Raw genomic sequence first — 15,740 nt, forward strand, 5'->3', positions numbered from 1 at the left:
AAACAATAAAAAGAAGACAACAATAGACTAGGGAGGGATCTTCGTCTTGGACTTTTTTTTTCTCTGCTTTTGCTTTATCATTCCTGTGGCCTTTTCACTGCGTCTTTCATTCAGCAAAAACTCCATGAAAACTCCGAATTGCTTCATCGTTATGTGGCAAGGCTAATTTCTTTTATGTAGTTGAGGAATAAATCAAGGATCGGGGCACCATAACTGTGAGATCGTTTTAATTGTTTATTTTTAATTTATATGTTCATGGGTATTTGATTATTCTCTATTTTTTTCCTGAGTTATTTTTGTTTAGATTTATTGGATAATTAGGCCTGTTACTCGATTGTCTAAATAATTGATAGCCAATTAGGATGTTGGCGCGTCGCCTTTAAGCATCTCGATTAGTGGCAAACGAGACAATTGCACCGCCTCGCAAGCGGTCGAATTTGGATCGTGGGGATAATTAATCTAGCCTAAATAAATTCGCATGTGTGTTTGTCATCTAGAATTGGGTCTTTCTAATTCCTAATGCTGTGGCTACATGAAATCCTGTGAGCGTTTCTGGGGTTGTCTAGTCACAAGAGGGTAGTTTATGAGCGTCTCTTGACTACCATAAAATTAAGAAAAGATTGGTGGTTGGGCGCGTCGCTTGACCACTATAACCAGTTTATTCGTGAGTATATGAATTGTCCCTTGTATCTGTGATCAGTTGTGTGTTTCGATGCCAAGATTAATTCCTTGACTAGGTTGTTTTAATTAATTTTTATTTGTGTAATTTGGTTCCTGCTATCTTACTCAACTTTGAATTTCCATTTTTATTCCTTTTTAATTAGTTGGTACTATTGCTAAAAATTCCCCCCCATTTTCCTTTGTGATTTGCCTACCTGTTCCCTGAGGAGACGACCCTACTTGCCCTGTTTACAAATTAAATTTGAGATTGTGTTGGTTGGCAACTAGGCTGTTATTTTTAACTTTATTTTTGGAGGTTTGACACCCACCAAATTTTGGCGCCGTTGCCGGGGAACTGGTGTTTTAAGTGACTTATTGCACAGATTTTAGTTTTTATTTTTTTTATTTTTTTTTTATTTTATGCCTCGATCTTCTCGTACAGGAGAATTAGAATTTGATCCAGAGATCGAGAAGACTGCAAGAACGTTGACTAAGGAGGCAAAGTTGCGTAAACAACAAGATTCAACGTCACCTTCAGAATCTGAGCAAGAGTTTATTTCCAGTGATTCATCAAGTGAATCTGAAGAAAACAAAGTGCATATTCCCCGAGTAGCAATGGCAGCCCCAAAAACTTTGAGGGAGTTGGCAACTCCTAACGTGAACTAACAGCCATTATGCATTACATTTGCTAACACGGAAGAGGCATTTGAGTTTAAGTCTGGTTTTATTCACTTACTTCCTACTTTTCGTGGTAGTGAAGACCCACATAAACACTTGAAAGAATTTCATGTGGTGTGCTCCACAATGAGACTTCAAGGAGTCACTGAGGACCACATCAAGTTAAGAGCCTTCCCTTTCTCTTTGGCAGATAAGGCTAAAGATTGGTTATTTTACCTGCCATCAGGATCCATCACTACGTGGGAAGAATTGAAGAGAAGATTCCTCGAGAAATTTTTTCCTGCCTCTAGAGCCGCCAATATAAGGAAAAAAATATGTGGAGTTAGGCAGGCGAATGTGGAAACTCTATATGAGTACTGGGAGCGCTTTAAACAACTGTGTGCCAGTTGCCCACATCATCAAATCCCGGACCAGCTCTTAATACAATATTTCTACGAGGGATTATCACCCATGGATAGGAGCATGTTAGATGCAGCCAGTGGCGGCGCTCTAGTGAACAAGACCACAGACGAAGCCACGTTATTGATCTCCACCATGGCTGAAAATTCCCAACAATTTGGAGTGAGAGCTGATGGAGCAATAAGAAGGGTCAATGAAGTGAATCACTCTGCCTTAGAGGGTAAACTATCTGAGCTTACCTCTCTGGTGCGTCAAATGGCAAGGGGGCAATTACAATCTGTGAAGACTTGTGGTATCTGTGCTGCTCCCGGACACATGACTGACATGTGCCCAACTCTCCAGGAGGATTCACCTGAACAAGCCAACATAGTGGGAGATTTTTCTGGACCACCTCCACGAAGGAATGATCCTTTTGCACCCAATTACAACCCAGGGTGGCGAAATCATCCTAATTTTAGCTATGCTTCAAAATCCCTTGGTTTTCAACAACATTTCCAACCACGGGCACCAGTGCAACAACCATCCACTTCCAATTCAAACATGTCTCTTGAAGATATGGTGAAGTCACTGGCCCAAAGCACGAGTCAATTACAGCAAGAGGCTCAAAGATCTCAACAGGAATCTCACAGATTTCAACAAGAGACTCGTGCTAGTATTAGGAATTTGGAAGCACAAATGTCCCAATTGGCAACTTCCATGAGCAACCTGGAAAATAGCAATAGAGGGAAATTACCATCTCAAGTAATTCCTAATCCCAAGGAGAATGCTAGTGCAATGCAATTACGGAGTGGCAAGGAGGTACAGTCTCCTAAGCGTGCCCACACCAGAGAAGAAGACGTGCCCAGGAAGGTGGAAGAGGAAGAAGAGAAACAATCCTCTGAAATCTCAAAGAAAGTTGACATTCCTCCTCCTTTTCCTAGCAGGTTTACAAAAGCTAAAAAGGAAGAATCTGAAAAAGAGATTTTGGACACCTTCAGGAAAGTGGAGATCAATATTCCTCTGCTGGATGCTATTAGGCAATTGCCTAAATATGCTAAATTTTTGAAGGGCTTATGCACTAATCGCAATAAGTTAAGTCTGGATGACAAGGTGAAGGTGGGGGAGAATGTCTCAGCGATGTTTCAAAGGAAGTTGCCCCAGAAATGCAAAGATCCAGGTATGTTTACTATATCATGCATAATTGGCAATCAAAGAATTGAAAAAAACATGCTTGACTTAGGTGCTTCAATAAATGTCATGCCTCTTTCAATTTTTAAAGTTTTGAATTTAGGACCCCTCAAAGAAACTAAGGTAATCATTCAACTAGCAGATAGGTCTAATGTCTACTTTGAGTGCCTAGTTGAAGATATTCTAGTAAAGGTCAATGAATTCATTTTTCCTGTGAATTTTTACATTGTTGATATGAATGATGAATACTCTACTAATTCAGCAGTGATTCTTTTGGGTAGACCCTTCATGAGTACAGCAAGGACTAAAATAGATGTACATGAAGGAACTTTATCTGTGGAATTTGATGGAGAGAAGGTCACTTTCAATATTTTTGATGCAATGAAGCATCCTGTAGATACTGAGTCTGTAAATTTTGTTGGCATGACTAACACCATTGTGCAAGAGAATTTTGAACAGAATTTCATGGGGGACAAGTTGGACTTTGTCTTACAACAAGGCAAGACCAATTTGGAAGTGGACGACATGGAGGAGGAGGAAGTCAAAGGAGCTATCATGTCCTTACATTCACTACATCCGCTTCCAAGCAGGTTTGAAAATTCTTTTCTACCATTACCCACTTCTAATGAAAGAATTCTACCTTCTGTTCAACAGGCACCTAATGTGGAATTGAAGGAACTGCCCGAGCATTTGAAATATACTTACTTGGGTGATAACAAGACTTTGTCTGTAATCATTGCCAATGATTTAACTGCGTTGCAAGAAGAGAGGCTCTTACGGGTCTTACGGGAATTTAAACCAGCAATTGGATGGACGTTAGCAGACATCAAAGGCATCAATCCATCCATTTACATGCATCACATCCTTTTGGAGTCGGACGCAAAACCCGTGAGAGAGCATCAACGCAAGCTCAATCCCGCAATGAAGGAGGTGGTGATGAAAGAGATTCTCAAGCTCTTAGAATTAGGAATTATTTTTCCTATCTCTGATAGCCAGTGGGTAAGTCCAGTCCATGTTGTTCCCAAGAAAACTGGAATCACATTGGTGAAAAATGAAAAGAATTAGTTAGTGCCAATGAGATTGCAAAATGGGTGGAGAATGTGCATTGACTTTAGGAAGTTAAATGCCGCAACTAGGAAAGACCACTTTTCACTCCCATTTATTGATGAAATGCTTGAGAGGTTGGCAGGTAAGTGTTTCTTTTGCTTTTTAGATGGTTACTCTGGATATTATCAAATTATTGTTGCTCAAGAGGACCAACATAAAACCACTTTTACCTGCCCTTTTGGAACTTTTGCATATCGCCGTATGCCTTTTGGTTTGTGTAATGCTCCTGGAACATTTCAAAGATGCATGATGAGTATTTTCTCTGATATGATTGATAATTGCATTGAAATTTTCATGAATGATTTTACAGTATATGGTGATTTTTTTGATCAGTGCCTAGACCATTTAACAAAAGTTTTAAAAAGATGCATTGAAACAAACTTGGTTCTTAATTATGAAAAATGTTATTTCATGGTTAAGGAAGGCATAGTTTTGGGCCATGTTGTTTCATCAAGGGGTATTGAGGTAGATAAGGCTAAAATTGATTTGATCACTAGTCTACCTTACCCTATTAATGTCAAGGATATTTGTAGTTTTCTAGGCCATGCAGGTTTTTACAGGCGTTTCATAAAAGATTTTTCAAAAATTGCTCAACCGTTGTCTCGCCTGCTTCAAAAGGAGGTGCCATTCAACTTTGGAGATGATTGCAAATTGTCCTTTGACACACTCAAGGGTATGTTGACCACGGCACCAATCATCCAACCCCCAGACTGGAAGCTATCCTTTGAGTTCATGTGTGACGCCAGTCAATATGCCGTAGGAGCTGTGCTTGGACAACGGAGTGGGAAGTGTAGTCACGTGATATACTATGCGTCAAAAACATTGACACCAGCTCAATGCAACTACACCACCACGGAAAAAGAGCTTCTAGCTATTGTTTTCACTTTTGAGAAATTTAGATCATATCTATTGGGGTCAAAAGTAACGGTTTACTCTGATCATGCAGCTTTGAAGTATCTCCTGTCAAAAAAGGAGTCCAAGCCAAGACTCATTCGTTGGGTGCTCTTACTGTAAGAATTTGACTGGGAGATCAAGGATCGGAGAAGGGTGGATAATTCAGTAGCTGACCGTTTGAGTAGATTGATAAGGGAAGAGGAAGCAGTTCCCATATCTGAGGTATTTCCTGATGAACATCTTTTCTATCTCAAAGGTAAGGAACCTTGGTATGCAGATATTGTGAACTTTTTGGTCAGTCATAAATTTCCTATTGGCATGAGTAAGAGTAAGAGGGATAAGATAGTCCATGATACTCGATACTACATTTGGGACGAGCCATATCTGTGGAAAATAGGCTCTGATCAAATTATTCGTAGATATGTACCTGAAAGTAAAATTCCTTCTATCCTTGCTCATTGTCATAATTTTGCATGTGGTGGCCATTTTTGACCTAAGAGAACTGCTAGAAAAATCTTTGATTGTGGCTTTTATTGGGAAACATTGTTTCGTGATGCTTATGCATTTTGTAAAAGCTGTGAAAAATGTCAAAAATTTGGAAGTTTGTCTCATAGGGATGAAATGCCTCAAGTGCTTATGTTATTTTGTGAAGTATTTGATGTTTGGGATATGGACTTTATGGGACCTTTTCCTAGCTCTTTTGGATTTTTGTATATTCTGTTAGCAGTTGACTATGTATTGAAATGGGTAGAAGCAAAGGCTACCCGGACTAATGATTCTCAAGTTGTTGTAGGATTTCTCAAATCCCACATTTTTAGTAGGTTCGGGGTGCCGAGAGCTATCATCAGTGATCAAGGTACCCATTTCTGCAATCGCACCATTGCAGCTCTCATGAGAAAATATGGAGTGCACCATCGTGTGAGTACAACATATCATCCTCAGACCAATGGGCAAGCTGAAGTCTCCAATCGAGAGATCAAGAGCATATTGGAGAAAACGGTTAACCCCAACCGTAAGGATTGGAGCTTGCGATTGGATGATGCTTTGTGGGCATATCGAACGGCGTATAAAACGCCCATTGGAATGTCCCCATATAGGTTGGTGTTTGGTAAGATGTGTCATTTACCTGTGGCTATTGAGCATCGTGCATTCTGGGCAGTCAAGCAATGCAATTTGCATGCGGATAGAGATGGCAAAGAGAGAAAGCTCCAACTCCAGGAGTTGGAGGAAATTCGTCTTGAAGCATATGACAATGCACGTTTGTACAAAGAGCGTACCAAGCAGTTTCATGACCGCCTATTGCGTGCGAAACACTTTTCTCCAGGACAAAAGGTACTCTTGTTCAATTCACGGTTGAAATTCATGCCAGGTAAGTTAAAATCTCGTTGGATTGGACCATATGTGGTAGCCAATGTTTTTCCCAATGGTGTGGTTGAAATCCAGAGTTTAGAGACTAATAAGAGTTTTACAGTTAATGGTCATCGTTTAAAACCGTTTGTTCATGTTTCAGACATTGGTACTGTGGAAGAGGTACACTTGATAGATCATATCTATGCCTAATTGCTCACTGAGGAGTCGTCTAGCCAAAGACGTTAAAGAAAGGCGCTTCTTGGGAGGCAACCCAAGGCCTCCATTTTTTGTTATAGTCCTCTTTCATTTTTCGTTGATTTTTGGTTGTTTTGTTTCATTGCCAGTGTTTTTGGTGTTGGGCAGGAGACTTGGATTTACAAGGCATGCCCACGCCCTATAAGTGATGCTGTTGAACATCGTAGAAATGCTTGGGCAGAAGACTCTGCCTTATAAGGCGTGGTCACGCCTTACAGCAACTCTAGTAAACTCTGGGGACATAGGCTTGGATTGAAGACTTCCGCTTCCATCTGAAGCAACGCTACACCACACTACCATCAGAGGCTCCACGCTGCCAGTCCCTGACACCTCCCCTACCATGGTGTTTTGCTGCAGTTTTTTATTCATTCAGGGAAGTTTTTTGCTCTCTTCACTTGACTTCAACTTTTCGTTCTTACATTGAGGACAATGTAGACTTTAGGTGTGGGGGGAGTAGTCTAGCTTTTCCTTCTTACTGCTTTCCCTTTTGCAAAAAAATAAAAAAATAAAAAAAAAAACTTTACCATGCCTTTTGGATTTTTATGGTTAGCCCTGATAAGCAATGGCTAAATTTTCAAATTTAACTATTGTTACGGTTTTAGATGATAATATGTTAAGTATGATATGATAACATTTTAGGATGTCTCTCTGGTAAATATTTGAGATTTTGTGACTCTTGCAATTTCTTTTGGTTAACTTTTCTAGGCATTGTAAATATTTTTCTGACATTTTTGTGTGAACTGGTTCAACTATTAATCTTAGTTCTCCATGTTAAGGAAATGAAGCAGGCTTGCATGGTTTTAATTTTACTTGGGTGTTTATTTGTGAATAACATTCGGCTATACTCCGCTGGTTATCATTGACTAGTAACCGGGGGTCTTCACCTAAAGTGTCGATTTTCGCGTCAAAAAGCAGCGATAACTATGAGTATATGGTCTTTAAGCGGTTAAAGTTGAGTAACCGGGCTCCTTCATTGGAGAGATGTCGGAGTTCGCGTCAAAAGACTTGAATGGCTCAAGACTTAGCACTTCCTTCAAGAAAAAGAAAAAAAAAAGGAAAAAGAAACAAAAAAAAATGAAAATGATGAAAAAGAAAAAAAAAGAAAGGAAAAGTATACGAGCATGAAAGTATGTGAATAATTATATTGCCTGCGGATCCATGAGTCTTTATGTTGAGATTTTGCTTAATAGTTAGACCAGTTATTAAAGAATGTTGGTTGGATATTTTCTATTCTTAGATTAGTTAGTCGGGATTTGAAAGAATCATTGGTTTTAAAAGCTAGTTGGAGAGTTATCTCGTAAAATTTGTCATTAGTACTTGACAGTTATCTAAATCATACATTGGCAATAGTTGCTTTGATTAATAGCCATTGTTTTGAATCCAACTGTTGCAAAAATGTTTGCTCGCTGGGTTGTGTATTTAAAGTTTGAAATGCCTGAGGACAAGCATTGTCTTGGTGTGGGGGAATTTGATAGGAATATAATTATGCACTTTATTTGTGGGTGTTTGGTCTTAATTTTGGCAGTTTAGTATGCAAAGTATTGGATTTCTGTTCATAATTAGTATTTGTGTTAATTACAGGCAATTAGTGTTGAAAGTGACAAAAGGGAGGCAAAATCCAGAAGACTCTTGCTTCTAAGGCGTGCCCACGCTAGACAATGCAGAGTTGCATGAAAAAGCCGGATTGCGGGTCCTATTCCTGGGGCCACCGCCTTTCCTTGGAGCCATACTTTAAAACTTACGTGGGATTAGGAAATAGAATGGGAAGAGGACTTTTTGGCAACACTTCAATAAGGGAAATAAGAAGAAGAACTTGGGAATTCTTTTCCAACAAAAATCCCACTTGGGAAAGCACGTGGGTGGCGGCGCAAGAATAAAAGAAGAAAACAGCAACAGACTAGGGATCATCTTCGTCTTGGACTTTTCTTCTCTCGGCTTTTGCTTTATCATTGTTAGTCGCTTAGCGGCCGCATTGTTTTTCACTTCGTCTTGGGTTCAGCAAAAACTTCATGAAAACTATGAATTGCTTCGTCGTTATGTGGCAAGGCTGAATCTTTTATCTAGTTGAGGAATAAATCAAGGATTGGAGCACCATAACTGTGAGATCGTTTTAATTGTTTTATTTTTAATTTATATGTTCATGGGTATTTGATTATTCTCTATTTTTCCCTGAGTTATTACTGTTTAGATTTATTGGATAATTAGGCCTGTTATTCGATTGTCTAAATAATTGATAGCCAATTAGGATGTTGGCGCGTCGCCTTTAAGTATCTTGATTAGTGGCAAACGAGACAATTTCACCGCCTCGCAAGCGGTTTAATTTGGATCGTGGGGATAATTAATCTAGCCTAAATAAACCCGCATGTGTGTTTGTCATCTAGAATTGGGTCTTTCTAATTCCTAATGCTGTGGCTACATTAAATCCTGTGAGCATTCCTGGGGTTGTCTAATCACAAGAGGGTAGTTATGAGCGTCTCTTGACTACCATAAAATTAAGGAAAGATTGGTGGTTGGGCGCGTCGCTTGACCACTATAACCAGTTTATTCGTGAGTATATGAATTGTCCCTTGTATCTGTGATCAGTTGTGTGTTTCGGTGCCAAGATTAATTCCTTGACTAGGTTGTTTTAATTAATTGTTATTTGTGTAATTTGGTTCCTGCTATCTTACTCAACTTTAAATTTCAGTTTTTATTCCTTTTAAATTAGTTGGTACTACTGCTAAAATCTCCCCCCATTTTCCTGTGTGATTTGCCTACCTGTTCCCTGAGGAGACGACCCTACTCACCACTATACTCATTCAGTTTTGGTAGTAGGTCTAATATAAATTTTATTTTTGGTGGTTTGACACCCACCAGATGTGAACCGAGATTTTACGCTCAAATGCTCCTGGAGAATAAAAGATTCAAGTATTCCAAATTCCAGCATAAAGTTTCAAATATCTCAACCTTGGATGCAAAATTAAACGCGAATATGATCAAAAAATTTTAAAACAGCATAGATTAACATAGATTATCTTGAAATTGTCATTCCCCATTTATCTCTTTGAACTTATTCTTCTTTTTTTGTTTAATTTTTCTAACAGGGGAGGGGTAGGACTTAAAAAGCAAGGAGTATGGAGATTTGAACTCATGACCTCTAATTCCTGTTTTCTTTTTCTTGTTCCTAGTTGATTTCAATTTCAGACCATAATACTAGCTGTTCTCAGAGCTTGTGATTCGTGGCCAAAGGCACCCGAATGAAGGGTATCGAAAAGCCGCTTCGTAAACAGGATGAAAGAATTCGGGGTATTCTTGATTCTCTAGCTGCTGACAGACAATTTTTGGAAGAGAAATTGGAAGCTTATAGGTTAGCATTGAAGATACTCATAGATGCCAATATTCTGAAGTGAAGGAACTCTTGGATGCAATAGCTAAGGTACGAAGTCACTCATGGCTGCAGTAACTGAGCAATTCAACAATTTTGTGCGTAGCATGCAAGGTGGACAAAGTAATTCTTAGCTTGATCTGCACAAAGAATTTTTGTATGAACTAATCCTAGAAAAGTTGTAAAACTATTAGTTTCTGAAATTAAGCGACCCGAGTTTTTTTGCTGCAAATGTTGTAACCTTGTCGACTCAAAGTCGTGATATAGACAACGAAGCACAATCTAGTTGATAAGATATTTCACCTCACAGGTTCGAGTCATCAAGAAGTATGTGGGGAATTACAATTGACTAACAGAAATCAATAAAATAAATAAATAATGATAAATCATTAGAGAAAATTTCTGAACAATAAAGTTCTGAGAGGGGTAAAGGCAGAGTACATCGGAAAGCCGGTGCTACCCAAACTGGTGAACAAATCAAACTAATTTCTCCATAGCATGCAAATGTCGACAAAAAATTTGAAATGTGCGAGACAAAGGTAGTAGAATATATGCACTACTCTTAGTAAAGTCTTCAAGAAAATCTAATTTGTTAAAGGAAAACATGAAGATTCCTTTGACAGCTACAGACGGCTATAAAGCATTGACAGTGTTGTAATATAAATCAATATCTCAATCTAATTCCTAATTTCTCAAAATCTTTGGTGTTCATAAAAAAACCACAGCGCCTATGATTAGGATGACATGTTTATTGTTTTAGGATGTATGGAGACAGAGTTGGTTCAAACTCATATGATAAATCTCTTCTTCCTCAAGGTGTCTGCTGGCTGGGATTTGACAGATGATAAGTACATCAAAAAGATGGTGCTACCCATACTGGTGGGCTGATCAAGCTAAAAGATTGGATATCATCAAATCGTTCAATATGTCCATCTTCAAGATTGTAGACACCCATGTCCTTTCCACCCCCTTCTTCAGTGCAAGTATAGGCTTCTATCGCATCATCAGTGAAGTAGATACAATTCGGCTTGATTATACTCGGAAATCTAGTGGCATCAAGCGAGAATCCGCCATTATGCCCGACAAAAATAGCCATATCTCCCAAATTATCAATCTCTTTCCATTCCCTCTTGATCAAATCTAGCTGCACAACTCGAAAATTCATAACACCGTAAGTTTGCTCATCGTCATCATATTCAGCCCCGTCCCTTGCAACTACAAATAACTTACCTGCTGATTCCACTAGACGTGACCGTCGAAAGTCGATCAATTCCCTATTTATCGTAAAACAATATTGAGCTTCTGGAGGATCTAACATATCCCATACCCAAATATGTCCTCCATATGTGATGGCATAAATTTTTCCTTTGTAGAAATAAACATCATTGAAGGCACCATACTGTGCTGATTCTATTCTTGTCCAGGACATGTCTCCAGGCCTCCATAACAAGAGAAAACGACCACCACCTCCAACTATAACCACAACAAAATCTGATGTCTCTGATGGACTGGCTGATAAAACAGCACTCGTTACATTAAAGAAAGGATCAGGATTAATATCATGTTCAGGGAATGTTGATTGATTTGGGAGTTCAATTTGAGCCCGCGAAAAGGGATGCAACAAGCTCATATCTCCTGAACTTGATATTGTGATCAGCCATCCTCTTGACTCGATGCATTTTTTGCCTTTTGCTTCGGGTAGTGGCATTCTTCTCCAAATCTTGCCCCTAGATAGACTGTAGAATTCGCGATAATCAGTGTCTTTCTTTTCTGCTAGCATGACCAATGGAACTGTAGGCCATGACTTGACAAAATTATCAACACTTGCAGCAGCTCGCCAAGAGGTACAGACGCCTCTGAAAGCCATAAAATCTTCCATCAGTTGTATCCGTCTGGCTATCATGATCAACAAATCAGGTAGAAGCTCCGACCAATCTGAAATTTCCATGTTTATTGGTTACGTTGGCTCTAGAAAAGATGACTAAAAGATCGTGCAGTTTTATCCCGTTACCGAGTTAGTACAAGTTGTTAATAATGAGTTACAACTTTTTGTGAATTTTGTACGCCGATCATTCAAGAATATATTCACCCCCGCGAGGTTCCTACCCGAAACTAGGTCTGTATTAGTTTTTATACATAACCGGTGGAATGTAAAAATCAGTTGTTAAATTTAAGTATGCTTGGATTTGGAAGTCAAGGAATCTCAACTAAATTAGACAAGGATTCAGATTTCCAAATATTTTTGGAGACAGAGAATAGGGAAATAGTTTTCTTAATTTGGTTTTTTTTTAGTCTTTTCACTTTTCTAAACCTTTAGCTAGTTGGATTTTGACGTCTCTATATTTTTCCATATATATATATATATATCAATCCTTTTGAATGGATCAGTGTTTGATTTCGAGAACTTTTGTGAACTGAACCAATGAATAGGTAAATTGTAAGCAAAACAGAGAGAAAGCAATAGAGGAACAAAAATAAATTAATGAAATGGGGCGGGTGCTAAACATGAAATTTAATTATTTCCGATCCTGAGTCTTTTGCAATTGTCAGTTAATTGAATTGAAACACACAATACTGTATGTATGTATTAGTACAATAGATATAGACACTAATATAATCTTATATACACTGTCAATATATACACTATCACTATTAGATATATAATATATGTGCAAAATTTGAATTTGAAATTCAAAATTTGCTCACGTATTATCTATTCAATCGTGATAGTGTATACACTAATAGTGTATATAAAATTTACTCAATAAGTTAGTGTATAAAATTTACACTGACTGTATATAAAATTTACTCATATAATAAATGTATACGCTAACATCATAATGTGCAAAGATACAACAAATATATCTTATTCACATAAATTCTAATTAAACACAGGTAAACCAGTGGTGGGTATCAAACCACCAAAAATAAAATTTATATTAGACCTACTACCAAAACTGAATGAGTATAGTGGAGAGTAGGGTCATCTCCTCAGGAACCAGTGGATTTATCACATACAGGCAATTAGGGGGTTTTTGGAAGGGAGATAAAAGAAACAAATTAAAGATGTAAGAGTACTAAATTTCTAAAGATGTCAGTGCATGCTAGCATGCATGTGTGTGCATATATATAGCAAGATATTTCTTCGCTCCAAGGAATGATTTCCGTTATGCAAGCCTGAATGTTAGGAAAAAGTCAATTGCATCATTTAAGGGTGATCAATGCAGTGGTTCAAGTTCATAAGCAATTTAAACCGAGATTTGTTATACTTAGGCTCAATGGATAGTCTCTTAATCTGCCGTTTTGGATTTTAGGACCATGAAAATGGAAAACAGATTTGTGACCAGTTGTTTTAGGGATGTCTGAGGATGAGTGATAGGTTGCAATTTTATCATTTATTTTATTATTAATTTTCCCTATTACTTAACCCAATGTGAATTAATTATTAGATTCTACTCACTTTTAGTATTTTACATATATTTCAGGGAGTAGAACGAAAATACCATAATAAGTGCCGATTTGACAGTTATCAAGAAAGAGTTCAAGTAGCAGGCATCCAGGGCATTTTTGGAACAAGGAGATACAAGTCCTTTTTGGTAATTCGCAGAGCGCAGCATTAAAAGGAGGAACGCAGGGCTGAAGTAAGGAGTCTTCTTCTTCCCCCTAAGGGGAGCCGCCGCACAAGGCAAGAGCAGCAGAGGACTGAAGACGGCTGGCTTCCTTAGCCTTTCGTCCTGTAGCTTAGCTTACACCTTTGACTTTTCCTTCCTTTGCTTCTTAGTAGTAGTTGCCTCTCGGATGTCAGGAGCCATTGAAGCATTGAATCATTTCCCTGTAGCTTTTTCATTTGATTTTTCCTTGCGGTCTGTAGTGAATTCCTCCTACCACATAATGGCCGCAACTATCACTTCAGCTTTGTATGGGGTTTTTCCATCAACGATGAGCTAAATCCATTTTCTCTAGTCAAGGAGTAACGGATGCTTTGAATCATCTAAAATTGTGAGATCGATTTAATTTTATCTTTTTCTCTTATTTATTGGTATTTGCATATTCTCTGGTTGCAGTGCTTATGGTTGTTTAATTAATTGATTGTCTTGGATCCGGATAATTAATTGATTTGATAATCTATTGTCATTTGAGGTATTAAATCCGTAATTGTTTAATTGCCTCAAAATAGTGACAACTGGCACGATTAGATTCGTGTCAGGGGAATACGCGGGCTAATCTAAAATAACCCTGGTAGTGTGTTATTTGGTTAGAATAGGGCTCCTCTAATACGTAAGGCAATTGGGGAATTAAATTCTATGGGCGTACCTAGGATTATTTCTCAATTAGAGCAGTGATTAACGGGCGTACCTTGATCACCGACACAGTAAGGAGGGGTTGACTGCCATCGCCTGTTTGGTAGTTATAACCTATTTATTAGTAAATAATTGGAATTGCCTTTGCTTATCGATGATCAATTGGGTGAACCGTTGCTGAAGTTATTTCTTGGCTAGATCCTTAATTATCACTCATTTGATTTCAGTAATTTGTTATTTAATTTTTAGTAGCTTTTTAGATTTTAGTTGAATTTCTTTGATTGTCACATCCTGCATAAAAACACCCCCTTGTCACTGTGAATTTGAAAAGAAACAATTACTCCCAGTCCCTGTGGATTCGACCCTACTTACCACTATCTACAGAAATTACTTTTAGTTTGAGCAGGTTTTATTATTGCACAGGCTTCGACAACCTGTCAATTTTTGGTGCCGTTGCCGGGGACTGGTGCCAGATTAATTTGTTTCTTTTTGAGTTTATCTTGTTTTCATTTTTTTTAATTTATTTTTCTCTTATTTTTTTTTATTATTTTTTATGGCTGCTAACATTCCATATTTTGATGATAGACTGGACTTTGTTCCTGAATGGGGTTATGAGACTCATGTTTTTCCTAATGATCAATGGGCTGTTGCAAATTGTGGAACTTATTTTGATTCAGGTTATCCAACTGACACATGCCCCGCATTTCAAGATAATTTAAGCGCTCCAATTGATACTTTTGGAGATTTTTCACCCCAATATCAAACGCAGTATGACCCTTATTCAAACGGGTATGATCAAGGATGGTGGGATAATTCCAATTTTGATTATGCAACCGGGCCAATGGATTTTCAACAGCAAGAGTCTCGGCAATCATCCTCCGTGTCAGGTATGTCTCTTGAAGAAATGATAGGTTTACTAATTGCTAATTCAAATCGATTTCATCAGGAGACACAAGCGAGCCTAAATCGATTTCATCAGAAGACACAAGCGAGCCTTCGCGACCTGGCGGATCAAATGCGTCAATTGACATCCAGGATAGATCGATTGGCTTCTCAAATGGAAGAATTGCCCGCACAAACCAATATCAATCTTGAGGAAGATGAGAGTGCAATTGTCCGGCCAAATGACATGGAACTGCAAGAGTTTCAAGAAAACGGATTTAAAGATGCAGTTGAAAAGGAAGCTGAAGTGCAAGAAATGAGACTCCAAGATCAACTCGTTCAAGTGAATGAATCCAGTGAACAATCTCCAAATGCGGTGACATCTTCTCCACTCCTTAATCAATATTTTCCTGACTCCTATTCTTCAATTCCTGTTACTGAAATTGATTTTATTATACCAGAAAATTTGAAATTTCATGACAGGAATAAGTTAAGAGTGGCAATGGAAAAATATCTTGAACCGAAGAATGCGTGTGATGGAGGAGTGAGTGGAGAATGCAGATCATTGTTGACTTGTTTAGCGCCATTCACTAGTCCATGGAAGCCCGTAGCTCGTATGCTCAAGGATTATTCTATTTATGAGGGTTATCAGGACTATATAGAGGATGAAGCAGTAAGACGAG

The 15,740-nt window shown here is 38.3% G+C and overlaps 2 protein-coding genes and 1 non-coding gene across 3 annotated transcripts; 1 reads left to right on the forward strand and 2 right to left on the reverse strand.

Moving 5' to 3' along the window:
- The first annotated feature begins 1,464 nt into the window (after nucleotides 1-1,464).
- Nucleotides 1,465-3,969, forward strand: LOC113752302. The gene has a single exon (XM_027296421.1). It carries the CDS (start codon nucleotides 1,465-1,467, stop codon nucleotides 3,967-3,969), a length of 2,505 nt encoding a protein of 834 aa, XP_027152222.1.
- Nucleotides 1,636-1,742, reverse strand: LOC113754583. Its single transcript, XR_003465265.1, has one exon. It is a non-coding gene; the product is annotated as a small nucleolar RNA R71 (small nucleolar RNA).
- A 6,758-nt stretch (nucleotides 3,970-10,727) lies between the features above and the next one.
- LOC113752303 (probable F-box protein At1g44080) lies at nucleotides 10,728-11,822 on the reverse strand. The gene has a single exon (XM_027296422.1). It carries the CDS (start codon nucleotides 11,820-11,822, stop codon nucleotides 10,728-10,730), a length of 1,095 nt encoding a protein of 364 aa, XP_027152223.1.
- Nucleotides 11,823-15,740: the final 3,918 nt, after the last annotated feature.

The sequence above is a fragment of the Coffea eugenioides genome, chromosome 11, assembly GCF_003713205.1.
Source record: "Coffea eugenioides isolate CCC68of chromosome 11, Ceug_1.0, whole genome shotgun sequence".
Taxonomy (NCBI): Eukaryota; Viridiplantae; Streptophyta; class Magnoliopsida; order Gentianales; family Rubiaceae; genus Coffea; species Coffea eugenioides.

What these genes read in the sequence shown, in the direction of transcription:
- LOC113752302 (XM_027296421.1), top strand. Translation starts at nt 1,465, where the DNA reads ATGAGACTTCAAGGAGTCACTGAGGACCACATCAAGTTAAGAGCCTTC.
- LOC113752303 (XM_027296422.1), bottom strand. Translation starts at nt 11,822, where the DNA reads ATGGAAATTTCAGATTGGTCGGAGCTTCTACCTGATTTGTTGATCATG.